At 42.3% G+C, this 17,915-nt stretch overlaps 1 protein-coding gene across 1 annotated transcript in view; it reads right to left on the minus strand.

Moving 5' to 3' along the window:
- LOC118770519 (carbohydrate sulfotransferase 9-like) overlaps window positions 1-17,915 on the minus strand; it is a 63,216-nt gene that overhangs the window by 3,508 nt on the left and 41,793 nt on the right. Inside the window, exon 3 of the mRNA XM_036518248.1 lies at window positions 952-989. Within this exon, the coding sequence (XP_036374141.1) occupies window positions 952-989 (38 nt within the window). The remainder of the gene's footprint in view (window positions 1-951; window positions 990-17,915) is intronic.

Raw genomic sequence — 17,915 nt, forward strand, 5'->3', positions numbered from 1 at the left:
AATGTCTCCTCTTATGTAATCATTATGTAAATTCATGCTTGTGTCCCAAGGCCACTGTTGAACAACAGTGGACAGATCAACAGCTACTACTCTGCTTGTCAGACCAGTGAAGTGGAGAGACGGGGTGGGGGGTGAGAGAGAGAGAGAGAGAGAGAGAGAGAGAGAGTGAGTGGGTGGGTGTATGTGTCTGTGACAGGGAAATATATCGTGTGTAAATGTGTGCGCCTGCATGTGTGCATGTCTGTGTTCACGCACGTGTGTGTGTGTGTGTGTGCGAGAGACAGAGAGAGAGAGAGAAAGGAGGGGATATGAAGTGTGGGAGAGAAAGGGAAAGTACGACAGATTGAAAGAATAAACTTGTATATGAGAAAGACAGAAATGGAAAGACACAGAAAGTGTTAGAGAAAGAACAAGTGAGTATGTGTAAGTGAGAGAGGGAAACATACTGTGTGTGTGTCTCTGTGTTTGTGCATGCATGCATGCATATGTATGTGTGTGTGTGTGTGTGTGTGTGTGTGTATGTGTGTGTGAGAGAGGGAGAGCTGGAAAGAGAATGTGGAAAATACATCCCCTATTACATAGCAAATATCATTCACTTATTAGAGTTGCAATGGACAGGAAGCACACTGTAAAGCTTTAAGTGTACTATGCAGCTCCACATCTCTTATAGTAATGTATATTCCAAAAACATGACAGATTTATGACTTATGACCTATGACTTTATGACACTTCTGATGGCTTAAGTGACATTATGGACCACTATTCAGGTTTTCCTGTACCATCTGACTGCCCTGTTTAAATGAGGCAACATACTTGCACGGTACCAATGGAGGAGCCAGATCAATCTGAAAATGTAGTTCAATTTAGAATTTGTTACCTATGAAAAACTTGTTAAGGTACAAACAACATTTAGCAAATTCCCTTTCTGCCCTGAACAAAGAGGTAACATACCTTGGGGCTGTGATCTAGGGCAGTCCTGGGGTTGAAGGCTGAAAAGAGATAAAGAGAACATGACTTGTATCTTACACGTTCAGTCATAAATAAGATAACAGTACATATAATCTTCAGGAATACGTTTCTCATCATTTACCGGCTATTTAATGTATTACGGCTGGATGGTTTGTCACTGCTGCTTGCTGAGCTGAGTTTAAGCGGATGAAATTTAAATGAGAGATCACACATTTTTTGATCATGCTTTATTATGTACGAGGACAGATGACTGTAGAAAACAGCGTGTAAGACTCCATTACTTCAGTCTTGGGCCACATGCTTGTTTTTTTGGAGAAGGTAAATGATGGATATACATTGTAGTCAGTGGTAAAAACACAGAACTGCCAACTGACAGGACCATTACATTTTTTGTGACAAGGCCCTAAGAATGATATCAGTGTAGTAAACAGTACAGTTTCTTCTTTGCATGTTACAATACTTAGAGCTGTGACAGACTTATAAAACATTCCACTGTAATGCTAAACATAAGCCAATGCCAGTAAATCACGAAGGCCTGTGTGATAAGACACACGTACCACAGACAACACTGTGTGTGGTTATTTTTACTTTTGAAGACGAACTCTATCTCTCCGCACCAAATGTGCTCTGTCTTCTTCTATCCTGATTTACTGAGCTCTGTAATAAGGTCTCTCCTTCAGCGCATGCAGCTGCCCTCACAGAAAGCGCAGGACGTAAACCACTGTTTGTCTGTGGGTGTAAATCACTATTATGCACTACTGGCATGAGAATGTAAACAAGCTTAGGATGTGGCTGTATCCCCCCTTGCATGTCTATAAATCTGCAGCAAATATTAAAATTAGACTATTGAGATTACTGGCGCTCATTGAGTTCATACACAGCACTGAACACACTTAGGTTTTTAAGACAGCTAACTTATTTTGGAATCATTCATCTCAATTACCAATAGGATATTGGAACATACACCAGTAAACACTGTATCAACTGTCAGATGTGTGTAGCACTGGTTGGAGTAGTGCATCATTAATATGTGGATATGACTTCCCCATTACAAAGTCCTTATGGAGAAAATGATCAGCTTTTGAGTGCTTCTCCAAATGTGTGATTATTTTACTTGCATCACATTAATCTAAAGTGAATTAAAACATTAGACAGTGTGGCAGAGTTGATAATGAAGCCAATGAGCAAAAAAAAAAAAAGATGGAGGCTCTGCAAATAACAAAGGCTGAGAGCGCAATCCTATGAAAATGCAGGAAAGGCTCCTAAAAGCTCCTTAGAGCTGGAGTGCTAGCAGCTCTGTACATCCATTACCCAGTCACTTGTACCTCAGCACACAGTCAGATTTGAAGAAGCTGGGAGAACTACCATAATGGAATCAAACAACTGCTGTTGTGGATTGCCCCGCTACAACAGAGAGTCGTCACAGTATCTGTGCCCAGCCATCAGGGCAACGATTGTCCTCCCTGTGTCAGATTGTATCAGATAGATATCTTACACTGCCTTTAGACTACAAACGAACCTTCCAACAGAACTGTGGGCCATGGTAAAGCAACAAAAAACCCACACTTCCCTGTGAAGTCAACACTGCACAATGAGCATTATCAAGACAAGCGAATGTTAGAGCCATGCAGATCCAGATGGTGAGAATGGCAACAAAACAGCAGGGGTTTTTGAGTATCGGCTTCAATTGCGTGTGACTGCGATCTGATTGTCCTGCAAATAAAGCCATCACCCACATCTGTAGAGAAATGCACTTTCCGTAATTTTGCTGCAAAGTTAAGTGTAGCATTAGCCATTTTCCCTCCTGTTAGGGAGATTTACATGTGAATGTGATTTTTGGAAATGGGGCTGAGGCCACAGTAATAAAGAGGCTGAAATGAAGGGTTTTCTGATGGGTATTTGACTGAAACAACAGAAATGAGCCTTTGAATATCTGAAGCCAGCCCACAATGGTCTGAGCTGATATTTATTTATGTGAAGGGAAACGGTTTTCTGTAGACACCTGCTTTAAAGTAGAAGGTAGCTTTCAAGGCATATCTCTTCATTATTATGCAAATTTGTCCATGTAGAAAGCAACATGCTCAATTGTACCAGTGAGCTGTCATGCTAACAGCCGTGCAAAAAGCTATTTAACCAGTTGCAATACCAATTGACTGGTTAAACAGCATTTCTACAATGTACCACACAGATTTCAAACTGGAATTCATATTGAATATGAGTTACTTAAAATCTTTTTTTTTTAATGAGGTTAAATGATCAGTACTGCTTCATTTTTACTGTTATTTAAGTTGTAGCTGATTGAGAAGAAAAAAATGAATCCCATGTTGCATAATTAAACTGGTCTTAAAACATACTATAATTACAATAACTCATTAACATTATGAATGTCTTCCTGGGTTAAACATTGTTTATATCCTCAAGCTATAAGTAAAGATCAGATATATGTTACATCCTCTTAATTAAAAGCCTATACTAATTCCCCAAATTCTAATTTGCATTTATACAATTTATCCTGGAATCAACTCAGCCTCTGTTGCTAGAGAAAGGAGGACACTTAAAGGCACCCTCAAGACTGTCTCTCCTAGTTTTAAGTTATTTGCTTTAAAAACTGTCATTTGCATTCAAAAACTGTTCGTTTTCATTTACATTTTCTGGGCTGGGTTCTATCCATAATCTAATTTGAATTTAATAGATTTCTCCATCAGTGACCAAATTTTCCTTATGCTGAACTGTGCAATAAAGGACCTAAATGTATTCTGATGGTAAAATATTTACTTTTCTTTAAGTCAGTTCTGTCCAGATTCAGGTACTTGTAGCAAGAGCACCAGCACTAATTTAATATAATATAATATAATATAATATAAAGCTGCATAGTGCTGCAATGGTTAATGATAAATGGTTAATGGGACAAGAAGAGAACTCTGCCAGGAGAGGCTCCGTCTGTCTGCAGCCAGCGTAACTGCAGTGAACATGTAGCACCTGCAGTCAGGCAGCTCCTAATGACTTGATCCAACTGGATTAAAACCTATTCTTGAACGTTTATAAAGGGTGACATGTTTTTTCTTCTCGGACGCTAATATATTACGGGGATAAAATTCCAGGCATCCAAGATTTATCGTTGAACGTGCTGGCCAGCGTTTTAGCCAGACCCCACCTGACACGGACAAGGGACACAAAGGAGCTTGAGGTTAACCCTCTTTGACAGGGGGATCGGAGCTAAATCAGAATTTAACCAGCGGTAATTGCGAGGGAAAATGGTCTTAACACCTGGTCCTCTCCTGAAGAAAGCATCGAGAGATTCTTTAAACAGTGAGATGTCACAGTGGTTTATTAAGGCAGTGAATGCACTCGCAAAAGGTCAAAGGAGGGGCGCACTGGAAAAGTCCATACCACTCACGCATCGCGTCCTGTAAATAATTAAGGTACTAGCGAAATATCATGTTTGTCTATATGCAGTGCTGTACATCTGGCCTTATTCCATGCACTTAAAATACCTTAGCTTGTAAGCCCCTTTGGATAAGATCTTCTGCTAAACATAACTGTGAATGCATGCAGCTCATATGGGTGTTGTTATCTTGTCAAAATATGAGCTGAAGTCTACTCTTTTGTAATCTGTTTTAAATTACAAATAAATCTACCAACAAAATCAAATTATGTAGCACCCATTGCAATGACCTGCCAAAGAATGCTCTAATCCACAAAGTTCATTTAAAATACTTCGTAAGTTTTAAAGAAAGCTGAAAACAACGTCAGTGTTTGTGCTGTTGTACTATGCATTTACAGTGTGTACAGTGTGTCACACGATGATAGCCAAATCACTACTCCAGCAATAAACCCCTGTTTACACTCATGTTGTTTTGTAGTTGCTCTAACAAACACACATTCGCACACACACACACACACACACACACACACACACACACACACACACACACACTCAAACAAAGCCGTATCAACCTACTACCCACATCACTGACGGAGTATGTTTCTTTAAGATACTGTTTGCCAGTCCCAGTCATCGGTACCCAAACTGCACTCCAGAAAAACTCCCTCAGTGTAATGCATTCAGATTAAGGCTACTCTTAGGCTAATTTGCTGGAGGCTGTCCAGGTTTTCAAAAGCATCATCTCCTCGCTGCCATGGTCACCGAGGACCCCATCCCTCTTTTGGCAGGGAATGACTGAACACTTGAAACTGGCGTCAACTAGTGCCTCTCATTGAAGGTATTTACATGGTGAGGCAAGCCAAGGTAATTCACTGCAGTTCAGAGAGCACACTCATCACCTGCCAAAGAGCACCTTTTTCACTCGCATTAAAAATGTGCTCAGTTTCAATGAGGGGTATAATATATGATTATAATACATGATTATGTTCAATGTTTCACATGTTGGCAACCAGAATACAGGCAACAACACCCCCAGAGATTACAATAAACTCAAGAAAAAAACGCTACCATTACTATCATTTCAAACATGGCACCTGTTAATCGGCATGGCCATGCTGGCTTTTCACATAAGTTAGACAATGTCCACTTATGACTATTATTAGAAATACTGTTTTGCAATCCTTCGATTTGCCACGCTTTGTTGGGCCAGAGCTATCCTAATTATTAAACTGCACACGGTTAAGTTTCCCACATTTCACTAAAGGCAGCACCCCTACCGAGTTACATAATCTCTTGGTTTGAGACGGGGCCAAATCATTGGCTTCCCTCTGCAGGCGGGACATGAAAGAGAGCCCCCGGTTGATTCTGATTGAACAGAACGAAGGAAATTTGGCCATCCCAATATGTTTTGATTGTGAAGGAGCCGAAGCGCCCCTCTTGAGTTCAGGCCCAATAATTACCCCTGAGAAGAAAAACAGACCTTTGACTGTCAGATCGGGTAATTGTGATGCGCGCCCATTTCCTGCGTGGTTCAAAGGATCCTGGGAATTGGGAGTTGTTTTGCTTGGGATGATGAGTGCCTCCCCCCCCCCCCCCCCCCCCCCATCCCCCCAGCACCCTTGCCTGTACCACAGCGTGAGACTACTGCCCTGGCACGTCCATTACCCCTCCAGCCCTGTTTTTGGAAATTCACCTGGTGAAGGCACTGCCAATGATACCCCCTCCCCCCATGCCCCCTCAGAGAAACAGAGTTGAGAGGGGCAGGATTTCCTGCAAATGTTCATATTCCTCCTCGCCCCCTCCCTGTGTGAGCTGGCACCCGCTACTTGCTACAGCCAAGGGCTTTGTGGACCAATGACCAATGACCAATAGCCAGTGGTGGGAAAATATAACAAATCAATAACTACAAGTAATCAATACAAGCTATGTTTAACAGATTCAGGGGAGATCAGATCATGGTTATTAAATTTATTTTATAGCATGGTTAGTTCTAACCCATTGCTTCTACTGGCCCATTTACATTCCAGCCCTGACAATATTCCATGTTATTCCATGGGTAAATTGAATTTCTTTGCATTGCATATTGAGTGCCTATTGGTTTTCTAAAACGGAATTGTTGTTGGATGAACTTAAGGCTAACATTATCTAGCTACTTAATTAGCAACATAAAGTGAGCGGAGAGGCCAAAGTAGTCAATAAAATTAATACAACTTGTTAAATTTGGTATCTGTTACGAGCTACCTTACACAGCTAAATAGCTTACAGTTCAGCCAGCTATGGATCTATTTTATAAAAGCATTATGGAACAGAAACCTGTGGTACATCATGAATATCTGCATGGCTGGGGGGTTGCCCGCAGGATGCACCAAAATGATATGATATGCCATCCATGATATGCCATGTGTTTTTGTGTCATAACATTTTAATAAAAAAAAAATATACATGATATCAAGTTTTTGGACTTCAGCAAACAAGCTCTCATATCATCTTAAATGCTGACATCAGCAGGAGAGGGCACTGCTTATGTCAAGTTGCCTCTCTGTCAGCCTGTTTGATATAGGTAGATGTGATAAACTGGAACAGAGGAAGAACTCAGCAGAGATAACGACGGCGCTGACAGAACATTGATTATGCCACTTTATTACACACTCCCAGTTGTTACTTGAAGGAATTTTGTAATACGTAAGCTGTTAATAGGTAAGCTGTAAATATTGAGGTTCCTCCGTGCATGTGGCTGGAGCAGGGAGCCACCCTTGCAGGCCCGTCCACTGTAGTGCCCTCTATCTGCGAGTTCACCTGCCATCCCAGCTCTGCCTGACGCACACTGTGGGGCCTTGATCCAAATCGCATCGGACAACGTAACCTTTGAATGCTCATGTGACAGAGCAAATCCCATCATCTCACAAAATGGCCCGACAGCGAGACGCCGTTGTGAGAGGTCGCGAGTAACTGAGGAGATTGGGTGACCCCCCAGAGCGCCTGCACCGGTTAACAATGACGGTCTTACGGATGCTTACTCCATCCTGTGAGTTTACGTAGGTCACCTGTAAACAGGTATAGCACCTTTCGCAGCTTTCTTTTCAGTCCTTCAAAAACAGCTGGAGTATTATTTCAATGGAGAGGACATAGGTTAATTACAGAGGTCTGATTTGGTGATATCCAGGTTGTTGATACACAATACTGATGGGGTTCTTTGGGAGGACACATAATATTATTTCCAGTGTAAGAGCACACGACTGCACCATTACATCGCTGTCCATCACTGATTAGAAAGATAAGGACTGTCTCCAATCTTTGGGACTTGATGGATCCATATCTACTCAGAGTAGACACTGTAGGAACACATTTTTGTGATGCTATAGGGAGCTTCACTTAAACATTGATGTAAAGGTGTGAGCATAGAAGGAAACTGTAATGTAATTTCATTATGTATAAGGTGGATAGGTGGATCCATTTTATAAGTATCTGGAAAGGTATTTATGTTCCAGTAGCTCCCCTTTAGTATCTACAAATGCAATTACTGCACTGATGACTGCATTAAAAGATGTTTGTCAAACTGTAATGCCCATTATACAATGAGGCCATTTTTTATTTCTTTGCATGAAATGCAATGTTCCCATTTACTCATGTTTTTATGGTACGTTTATGAGCCAAAGGCATTTATTAGTTACTTAAGACCTTCTCCAATGTCATTGTTGCTAAACAAGAATTACTGCAAAGAGAACACAGTGATTGCCCACTGAGTGAAACACAGACAGAATCCAATAAAGTCCCTTGATTACAGCAACTAATGCACATGGAAGGATTGTCTTTTCCAAACAGGTGAATGGACTCTGTTAAGAAGACGATTGGATGCACAAAGTCAATACAGTATCAGTTTCCAGTTTCCATGACAGAGAGAGAGAGAGAGAGAGAGAGAGAGAGAGAGAGCACCATTTCCTAATGACCATTAAGACGTTGTCTCTACTGTGCACATGAGCCTTGGCAATGATCCTTAATTTGAAAGCCGTACAAATCTACAACACTTTGGTCCTCCCGTGTTCTGCTGTCAACATGAGAGCTCTGCATTCTAACCCGTGGCCCTGAAAGATCTCTCTTCCCAATAACTGTGTTTTGCCTCTCTGATCTGGTGTAATATGTACTCGGCGCTGAAAACCGTCGCCCCCAGAGGAATATCACCAATGTTCCCATGCTCCTAATTAGATACAGCTCATTACGGTTCAGGTTGTAATTTTAACACATGTATTTTTAGCGGTGGGAAAAAAATCACTTTCATATACACACTTCATGTAATTCACATGGCAACAATATGGTAATCTTTTAAAATTGATTATAGTCCTTATCTTGAATACAACCACTGGTATTAATTGCTATAGTGTAGAATTTTTTTTTACTCATTCAAATGAGAAAAGCTGAGATACTTTCCTTATGCTAGACTCCAACAATCACAGAATATTTTAATGACTGAACGCTCCAGTGCAGTGAGTGAAAGAATGTTTTCCTCCAATTTTCGCTGCCCAGTAGAAATAAACCAAGTGATTTCTGTTTTGTTTTTCCTGCTACAGTTGTTCTAAGAAATTTCAACATATGCAAGTCACCTCCTAAATTCACAGGATCCTCTGTGACAGAATGTTTCCTCGAGTTATGATGAATGCTTCAGACAAAAATTATACATAAATTCTCAGTTTATGAACTAGTCTTACAAACCGTAATATTATTGAAAAAGCTGTAACATACACAGTAGTTTATAAAAGATGTCGATAAATTCTTTGTAGAACATTTCATTGGGTTCTCAATGACCTCTACATACACTGACAATGTTAGGAATGACAGGGACATTTAACTGCAGTACTTTTGAAATTATTGCTCATGCCAACTGAGCTATTTATTTAAGCTTTCTGTAAATCAGAGGACCAGTCCTCAGTACTGCCCCCCCAAACACCGCACCCCACAGTGGATGGGGTGACAGTATGCTGCCTCTTTCGGTGTGGGACGAGGATACAAACAGCAGGCGATTTTTCAGTCTCTTGTCTCAGAGTGACTTCCTCTCCCGGGAGTTGTGGGTGAAACTGATAAACAGCCCCCCCCCCTACTCTCAGGCTCTGCGGATGTACCGAGCGAGGCGGAGTAATTAAGGCTGCTGTCAGCCCTTTTGAGTCTGAGCTGATCTGAGAGCAGTGCCGGTGGGAGAAAGCGTGGCGCCGAGCTCGGCACACTTTGCCCTCCTTCAAGGAAGGAGGAACGGAGGCTGCAGAGCAAGGCTGCTCTTTCCAGGCCGGTACCAAATGTGAATTTCATGCCGCATGCGACGACTTGCACCGGGGGCCGCGGCGCAAGCAAGAGGCAAATAATGCAGTTTACGTTTGATTTCCTTCTGCAGTCCCCTGTGCGAGCATGACCAGTGAAATGCTGCTCTGGGGATGAACAGACAATCTTCTCCTTCCCCTTCATATTCCCTGGGGAACACCAGATTTGTGCCACCTCAGGTTATTGGCTTGGGTGCAGCCTGGTCTTAGCTGTGTCACTAAGGCCAAATGCTCCTTAAAACATGAAAATGTATTTCTATACTGTAGCTACAATACAAAAAATGAAGGATAACCTCCCACTAGCTTTAGAGGCACAAAAAGGTCATATGACTTTTTAATTTTCTCAAATAATGGACTTCCCAGCCACTACTTCACAGTCCATTTTGTTCCGTGTCTGTCTGTTCTCCATTGATTCAGACCACCATAGACTGTTACTGTATTTTACTCGCAGAGGGTGACCAGCGTGAGAGCTCGACAAGATGAGACACACAATCAGGTGGTTAGCTGTGTTGCACATACAAATCGACTGAATTAATCTCCCAGTGCCATCTGAAATGCAAGCGGGGGGTTGGAAGCCTCCACTTCTGAAGAGAGGACCCCATTGGAGGATTTCGGATGAATGGAGAACCAGGAGCACTCACACAAGCAGGCTCCGTTCATCTCATCTGGAGCTGCACCCATCGGGCGGCATGGGGATTAGCCTCCCAAGGTGCTCCCCATCAAGTAAACTAGATTAGAGACAACAAAAGGTGGGTGACATGAAAGGATAGCTGTTTCTGAAGAGAAACACGCTGTTGAGTGAAATGAAATTAAGTCATTTAACAGGAGTGGCTTCGGGCCCCTCGCACATCACTTACGTTTCATCCGAAAAATAAATGGATAAGATACAAAAAAAAAACAACTTTCACAGGAACCACAGGGAAGGCGAGAGCGGACGAACAAGTATCGGAGTGGTGTTCTGGATTGTTCACTTATGATGCCAGACACCCTTGCCTGGGTGTGGGCTGAACAAAAGCTTTCTCTGGGAAAAGCAGCTCTTTGGGCGTCTGCAAATGAAAATACAACCACCGAGCGAACGAAGGCTAAAAATAAGAGGAGACCGCCTGCCTGCAGCCTTATGGGGAGTGTGTCTTTCTTTAGAGCAGGCAGTGTCTTGTTACCCTTCCTGCCCCAAGACAAGCTGTCAAGGCACCTGTGGGTCTGGTGCGGCGCACGCGAGCCCGTCTCCCTGGGAGATGAGGGGACCCTGATATCACCCTCATAGAGACAGCACTTCGAAACACAATTCAGACCAGAGCCGGATTCTGACTCTGCCCGCTACACGGCAACCTCATGCCCCGTTCACCTATGCAGGAAGCATTGCCAAAAGGCCAATGAGGGCCCACCTAAACCCACGGCATCTTTCAGGAGCTTCTGCAAACACAGAGAGGCGAGGCCACACGCAAGGTAGCAAGGCTTTGCCCTCTAACATATACGACATTAAGCAGATCTGCCTGTTCTGGAATATATTTAAACCACAGTGTTTTATAGATCATTTTTCAATAGGCATAATCAATTTCGGTCGGCGTGCATTTTGCCTGCTTGCAATGCCAACTGGTGCATATTTGGCACCGGACAGAAAGCAGGAGGCCCGTGGTCAAATGCATGTGAGGTGCAAATTTAAAACAGTGACACCAGTGACATGAGTAAAATGTTCCACAGAGGGGGATTGCTGAATGACGGTGGTAATTGCTCCCAGCCATATGCAGGAGCCTCCATCAAGATTTTAATATTGCTGCTGAGTATTCCATGGGCCAGAGCTATGTCCAATGCAAGACTGGACCTCACTAACACTGCAGACACATGAAATATAACATGGTGATGTGTTTATTACTAATAACGATGTCCTTGTATGTTTCATTACAAAAGAAATACCAGGAATACTCATACTGAGAGCTAACTGTCGGTTGGGGTTGATTCCACAACCACATCGTGGTGAACACACACACAAAAAAATGAGATCTCACACCTTCTGAATGGTAACAGCAAACCCATGTCATTCAAAACTTTACAAAATTAAAACTTAAACATTTCTCTTGGAGACATCAAACTGGTGTGCTGAAAAAGATCTAGCACTGAACATCGTATGAGGCAGTCGCCATGTTGGCTGCAACGCTAGACACATTGGCAATAGTGTAAGGAATGCTGTTCTCTGGCAAGTCTTTCTTTTCAATTCATCCGAAATGTCTGAAAAGCGCCTTCAGAAAGCTGGCAGCAATTAGATTTCTGACACCACCAGCTTCATTCAACATCAAGCTCTTTTAGAAATTCCAAAGCTCTTTTGAACTTCACTTCCTGTCTCCATTACCACCCTCATTCTGTACTGCGGTAGAAGGAAATATTGACACAAATGAAAAGATTACTCATCAAGACCTAATACTGGATTCAAGCCACATTTTTACTTAATGTCAACTCAGACTTAAATGCAAATGCAACTTTTGTCTTCACAATTACAATTTAGTGGGCTCAGTGATTATCAACATTAATTAAAAAAATTTGGTTTATATTAGGAAAATTCAATTTACATGAATTGAGTTAAAGAATGACTGAAGCACCAGTCCATGAGATAATTAACAAAGAACAAAATATTGAAACATATATGCATTCAAAATAGGCTGAATCCAAATAACCACAGACATAAGATGGAGAGACACCCAAGTCTATCACTAAAATCCGGTCACAGCGTTATTGCTAATGCTGATTCCCATGAGGGAGATGGATCCTTTCATCAGCTCCAGCACTGTGGATTTCTGGTCCTCTCTGCTCCAGTTACAACACAGCAGAGACACAAGCAGTACCACACTATGCTCCCCTCTGGACCCAACAGGAAGATACTGCGTGAGCGGAGCTCCAAGGCCGGCGTTTCCGCATGGCCGAGCTCTGTCTGCCCCTGTCATGGGTTTGGGTCCGGTGGGCACGTGTGTGTTTTCTCCCATTGTTTTTAATATCAGCGTTACTCTTGGGTGCTTGCACACTAACCCATGTGAAACACGTTTCCCTCCGTTGGCCTCTGGGGTCAGAATGTCCTGAGCTGGTCTCTTATGAAGGTCCACCACTCTGAGTGTATAGGGCATACATGATGATCTCTACTGCAGGGGACCCACAATGGGCCCACAGGCCCCTTATCACAGTCAAGCCCCCCCCCCGGAACAAATTTCTACTGGAATTACATATACTTGGAGTGTTTTCTGGACATACAGTACCAGTCAAAAGTTTGCACACAACTTTTATTCATAGTTTTTATTCATAGTTATGTTCACAGACATCAAAACTATGAAATAACACAACTGGAATTATGTACTGACCAAAAAAGTGTTAAACAAATCAAAACTATCTTATACTTTTTGGAAAGAAATATTCATACATAGGCATCAACTTCACTATTTATATTTGTCTAAGAAACAAATTCCAAGCATATAAGCATGAGTATTTAAATCAAAATGTCATTGAGTATATGTTTCCCATAACCTTAATCAGGTGTGTCCAAACTTTTGACTGGTACTGTATGAACGAAGGGCTGTAACGGTCAGGGTGTTTCCTATAAACAGCCCGAAACTGCAGGGTGCCAGGCTCAGCTAAAACAGGCTGAAGCATGTGCCGGCCCCTTTGAAGGTGTGCGTCTCACGTTTCAGTGCCACCGGGACGGCGTGTGGCAGTGGCCGCCCGCAGAGCATGCCGGTCCCCCGGTGTCACCCCAGACTCTGTCACCTGGGGACAGCCCGCAAAAAAAAAAAAAAAGGTAAATGTGGAGGGTCCGGGCACATCCCCCCTTCCCCATTCATAAATGTCATGGAGAATATGCTGCTGAACTCCAGAGCTGAGGCCAGAGAAACCTGAGAATGAGGCACGGCCATTGACATTCACGTGCCTTCCTCTGTTGAGTTTCAAAAGGAAAAAAATCAACACTTAGATTGAAAAAAAGCAAAAAAAAAATGCAAAAAAACAAAATACAAAAGCAAAAAACACCAGATTTACTGGCCTGCAACTGCACGACAGACACTCTCCTGTGCGCAGTCTGCTTCTCCCGCCTGTCTGCGCTCTCGGAATCCGCGCCGTAGGAGCACACTCACCTCGCAAAGTCCCACTAATCATAAGTGAGTCTGCAGAGCTCTCTGGTGGCTGGCCACAAAATTTAATTTCGAAACACGGCGGGGGCCTTCCAGCCCCATCCAAATGTATGGCAGGGTATCAACTACTGGGAGCATTTTAATTCTCGCCTTCTGAGAGCATGGCTCCGAGGATGAATCAAACTTGTCAACGGGGCTCTGACGGAATTCTTCCTTCTCCTTCCAGTGTCAACATTGCCAGATAATTGGATTTATCACTACACTGTACCACATGGTGCAGGCATAAAAATCCCCCAAATCATGCAACATTCTTTTGGGCGCATTAACTACACCAACTATCTGCAATAATGGGTTTATGATTGATGGCCTGCACGACAATTCTCGCATCCATGCACTTATGAAAGGATAGTTATGTTAATCAGGATGTCCATATTTGATAGATAATAATAGTTTTGACTGTTATAAAGGCTTTATAACAAAGCACATAGATCAAAGCAGTTAGTCCTATGTGCATTCATATAGTAGGCACCCTTACCCAGAACTATAATAATCCACCCAAACCATAGCTTACACCAAAAAGCTCAGACCACACCTACATCCCACTTTGTCAAGGGTGGCCTTTCTCCCTCCTCTGGTTAAGCAACTAAGCTGGCACAAGCTACTCCCGTTCTCTGTGTTAGCACAATTTTCATCTGAAAAATAACTTTGGACATTGTTAGCTTTCTATATGAAAACATCTACACTGATGTAAAAAAAATGTCAAGAAAAGAAAGATTGTACCTTGATATTTTATTCAGGGCCATAGTTCTCACATAAAGGAGGGTACTAAAGTATGTCCACATTATTAGTAACAAAAGGAATTTATTCTGCATGATGAAGTCTGAGGTTGTATAGATTAGAGCTGTTGATTTTTTTCCCAAGTCAGTATTTGGTATGGATAAGGCATTCATGATTTAACTGTATATGAGATTGTGGACTAAAAAGTTTGTATTGTCTGTTACAATATCCAGGAGAAGATCTGTCATTTAATAGTGACTGCTATCTATTCAAGGTTTAACATTTTAATTAGTGAAATATTCCTCTGAAAGAGAGTAAACATTTATGACATGAAGCCAGGATTCAAATATGCAGCTAAATATTTTTCTTCTGTTTGTTGTCTAATTTTTCAAATTACAGTATGGCTCAATAATCTGACATACCTCTTCTTTTCATTTACTACTCACAGTGCTGCTACCATACTTACTTGCTTTTCAGTAGATAAGATTTAGTGGGTCAGACAGAGGAGACACAGCAGTGGAGATATGTGGCGATTCTGCTATTCAAGTGGAATAGCAGATGGCACTCTTTTAATGTATAACTGATGATGGCGATATTTTTAAACCTGGCTTTCATAACTCCTCAAACATCCGTCAGTGATGAGGCATTCACAGACAGTTCAGTGCAGGTCCATACATCTTAATTTGCAAAAAAAAAAATTCTCCCATCGTTCCACTTGCCCCACATCAGAACTTAAAAACGAAACATTTATGCAACATTGCATAAGTATTCGTGGCTAAACTATAACAAAAAAACACAGGGAATAAGTCACCGATTAGACCACTCAGACAGCGTCTGCATCTCTGGAAAAAAAAAGTGCAAATGTTTGTGAAATAGGGTCTCGGCGAGCAGAGAGGGAAAGGTTGTTTATGTGAAATGCTTTGCATCTAAATGAAGACAAAAGCCCCCTTTACAGTCACTAAAAAAGACAAATATCAATAGCCTTGAAGTGTAAAATGAATTCTGCTTTGATTTAAATAAAGCTTGGTCTAATTTAAATAAACATTGACAAACGCCCATCTCCCCACACTGCTCCCCTCACACCCCAGTCCTCCCCAAACCTGCACCACCCTGACCCTTTCTCTCTCTCTGTCTCTCTGTCTCTCTCTCTCTCTCTCTCTCTGTCTCTCTCTCTCTCTCTCTCACACACACACACACATACACACACATGCATAAAAAGCCAAACCGATGTTTCAGTAGACTGGCTTAGGAATCAAAATGGTTTTCCGGCAGTGTAGCTTCAAGACTTCAAGAGGACTCTGCATCCTTCAGAGAATCAGTCAGACATGGCTTTCACCCAAAGTTTACGTTACATCAGAGCTAATTGGTGAAAACAAAACCGTGGCTGAGGTGACACAAGCGACCTCACCAATCTGGTGCCGCTTTGTCACTTGTCATTTACATAATAATTAACACCGCTTCAGAGACTCACAACTTGCTGATGCAAAATTTTATGGTGCAGAACAACCAGTCTACAGCTATTTCCCAAAATGGACGATTTGGGATTGGAATCTTCACTCCACTTGGATGTCTGTTCCTAATTTACATCCTGTTTGAAGAGTATTGTCTCCATGTGACAGAATGCAAAGCACTGCTCTTTGTCAGGACTTCCTCTTATTAGTTTGCATGTGAAAACAGGAATATGTTCCATGCACAATATATGAGTCATTAAGTGACAGTCAGTCATCCGTAGAGTGGTGAGCAGGATGCCGGGACTCTGTGTCCTTCTGGCTGTGAATCAATACTCAGGAGAAGCACTGGACGGCAGGTCAGAGGGCAGGGTCCTTCACATGTTGGTGCTCTCACCTGCACTCTTCCTCCCCTTCTCTACCACTAAAAGTACTCCAGCTCCTCTGCCTATCACTTCTGCTCCTTTCACTCTTCCTCCTTCAACCACCAGCCTGTCTATGACTTTCACCTCCATTTTTACTCCATCTCCTAAGAGTCCGGCATCACAAAATACAGCAAGAGGCGCTGTCGTATGCAAAACTGAAACTTCACGTATCAATATAAAAAATACATTATCCACCCCAGAACACTTTTTATTAACAGCTAACTGTCATCATTTCATAAAAAGAAATACGTTTATCGGACTGGGCTCTCTCACTCAGCAGCTGCCATACTGTTTGTTGGTGCCCACTAAACCGTAGAATCTAAAGGCGCCGCACAAACAGTGCAATAAGACGCAGTCAGTCGAGAAAAAAATATCTATTCATTTAGCGGCTGCCCTTGTCCTGGGCAAATTACAGTGCTTGAAGTCAATAGAAGTTCGGGGGGGAAGAGTGGAAAGTGCACAGATTAAATACGAGGGCAAAGAGAATATCAGTATCGTTCAGTGTCGGGGGGTGACAGCGAAGGGGGCGCGGGGTGAAGGAGTGAAGCACTGCGGAGAGCATTCGGAGGTAGGTGGGGGTCATGGGGGTTAATGGATCGCTATGCTGGGACCCGAGGTCTGAATCGAATGCACGCCGCGGCCCATGTATCTCAGAGGAGGGGTGGTTGACGGGGAGGAGACAGGAGACCACTCTCTCCACACTCTCTCTTTCCCCCTCTGTGATTGTGGTGTGCCAGCACTTATCTGAACAAATACGCACAGCACCATCCAATCTTAAATCAAAAACAAATAAAAAACACTGCCCATATGGCCTACCAGCAATACATAGTGCATGTATCCCCTTTTGTCTCCACTGGTTTTTAGTGTAAGTCGTGATAAAATACTTTTGTTCTCCTTGCTGTTCTTATTCCTCCTCTTGTGGCACGGTGGGTCTGAGAAAAGATCTCTCGTGTGGAGCTGCTGTGTAGTCTGATTTGCCAACGGTGGGTGCTGTTCACCTTATTAACACAAAAATGGAGAGGTTATGCATTTTTTGGCCTCTAGAGGGAGCCAACGTGCTTTGAAAACAGGTGCAATGTAACGATTGCCGCTCATAAACACTTCACAGATTACCCAGGACCCAAATGAATCGACTAATGTGGAAATGATGGGCCCAATTTTTTTTGCAGCAAACAAACAAAAATCCATTAGCATCATACCAAAAGGACACTGACATTCCTCATAACAGAAGTGCAGTGGGAATTCCTCTTTGAAAAGCTGTGAGAGTTTAAATCTAAGGCCTTAAAAGCAAGAGGGTATTTTTTTGTTGTGTTCTAAAATCAAAAACTGAATCCAACACATTACAGAGAAATACAAAAAATAATACAAATAAAATATTTTTAAATGCTTAGTTTGTATACATGAGCGTGTTTGCACAGATATGAGGCAATGTATGCACAAGAAACACGGATAAATGCCCTCCTTTTAGTTTGGGGGTAATTAGTTTTGGCTGAAGTTCT

This window comes from Megalops cyprinoides, chromosome 2, assembly GCF_013368585.1.
Source record: "Megalops cyprinoides isolate fMegCyp1 chromosome 2, fMegCyp1.pri, whole genome shotgun sequence".
Taxonomy (NCBI): Eukaryota; Metazoa; Chordata; class Actinopteri; order Elopiformes; family Megalopidae; genus Megalops; species Megalops cyprinoides.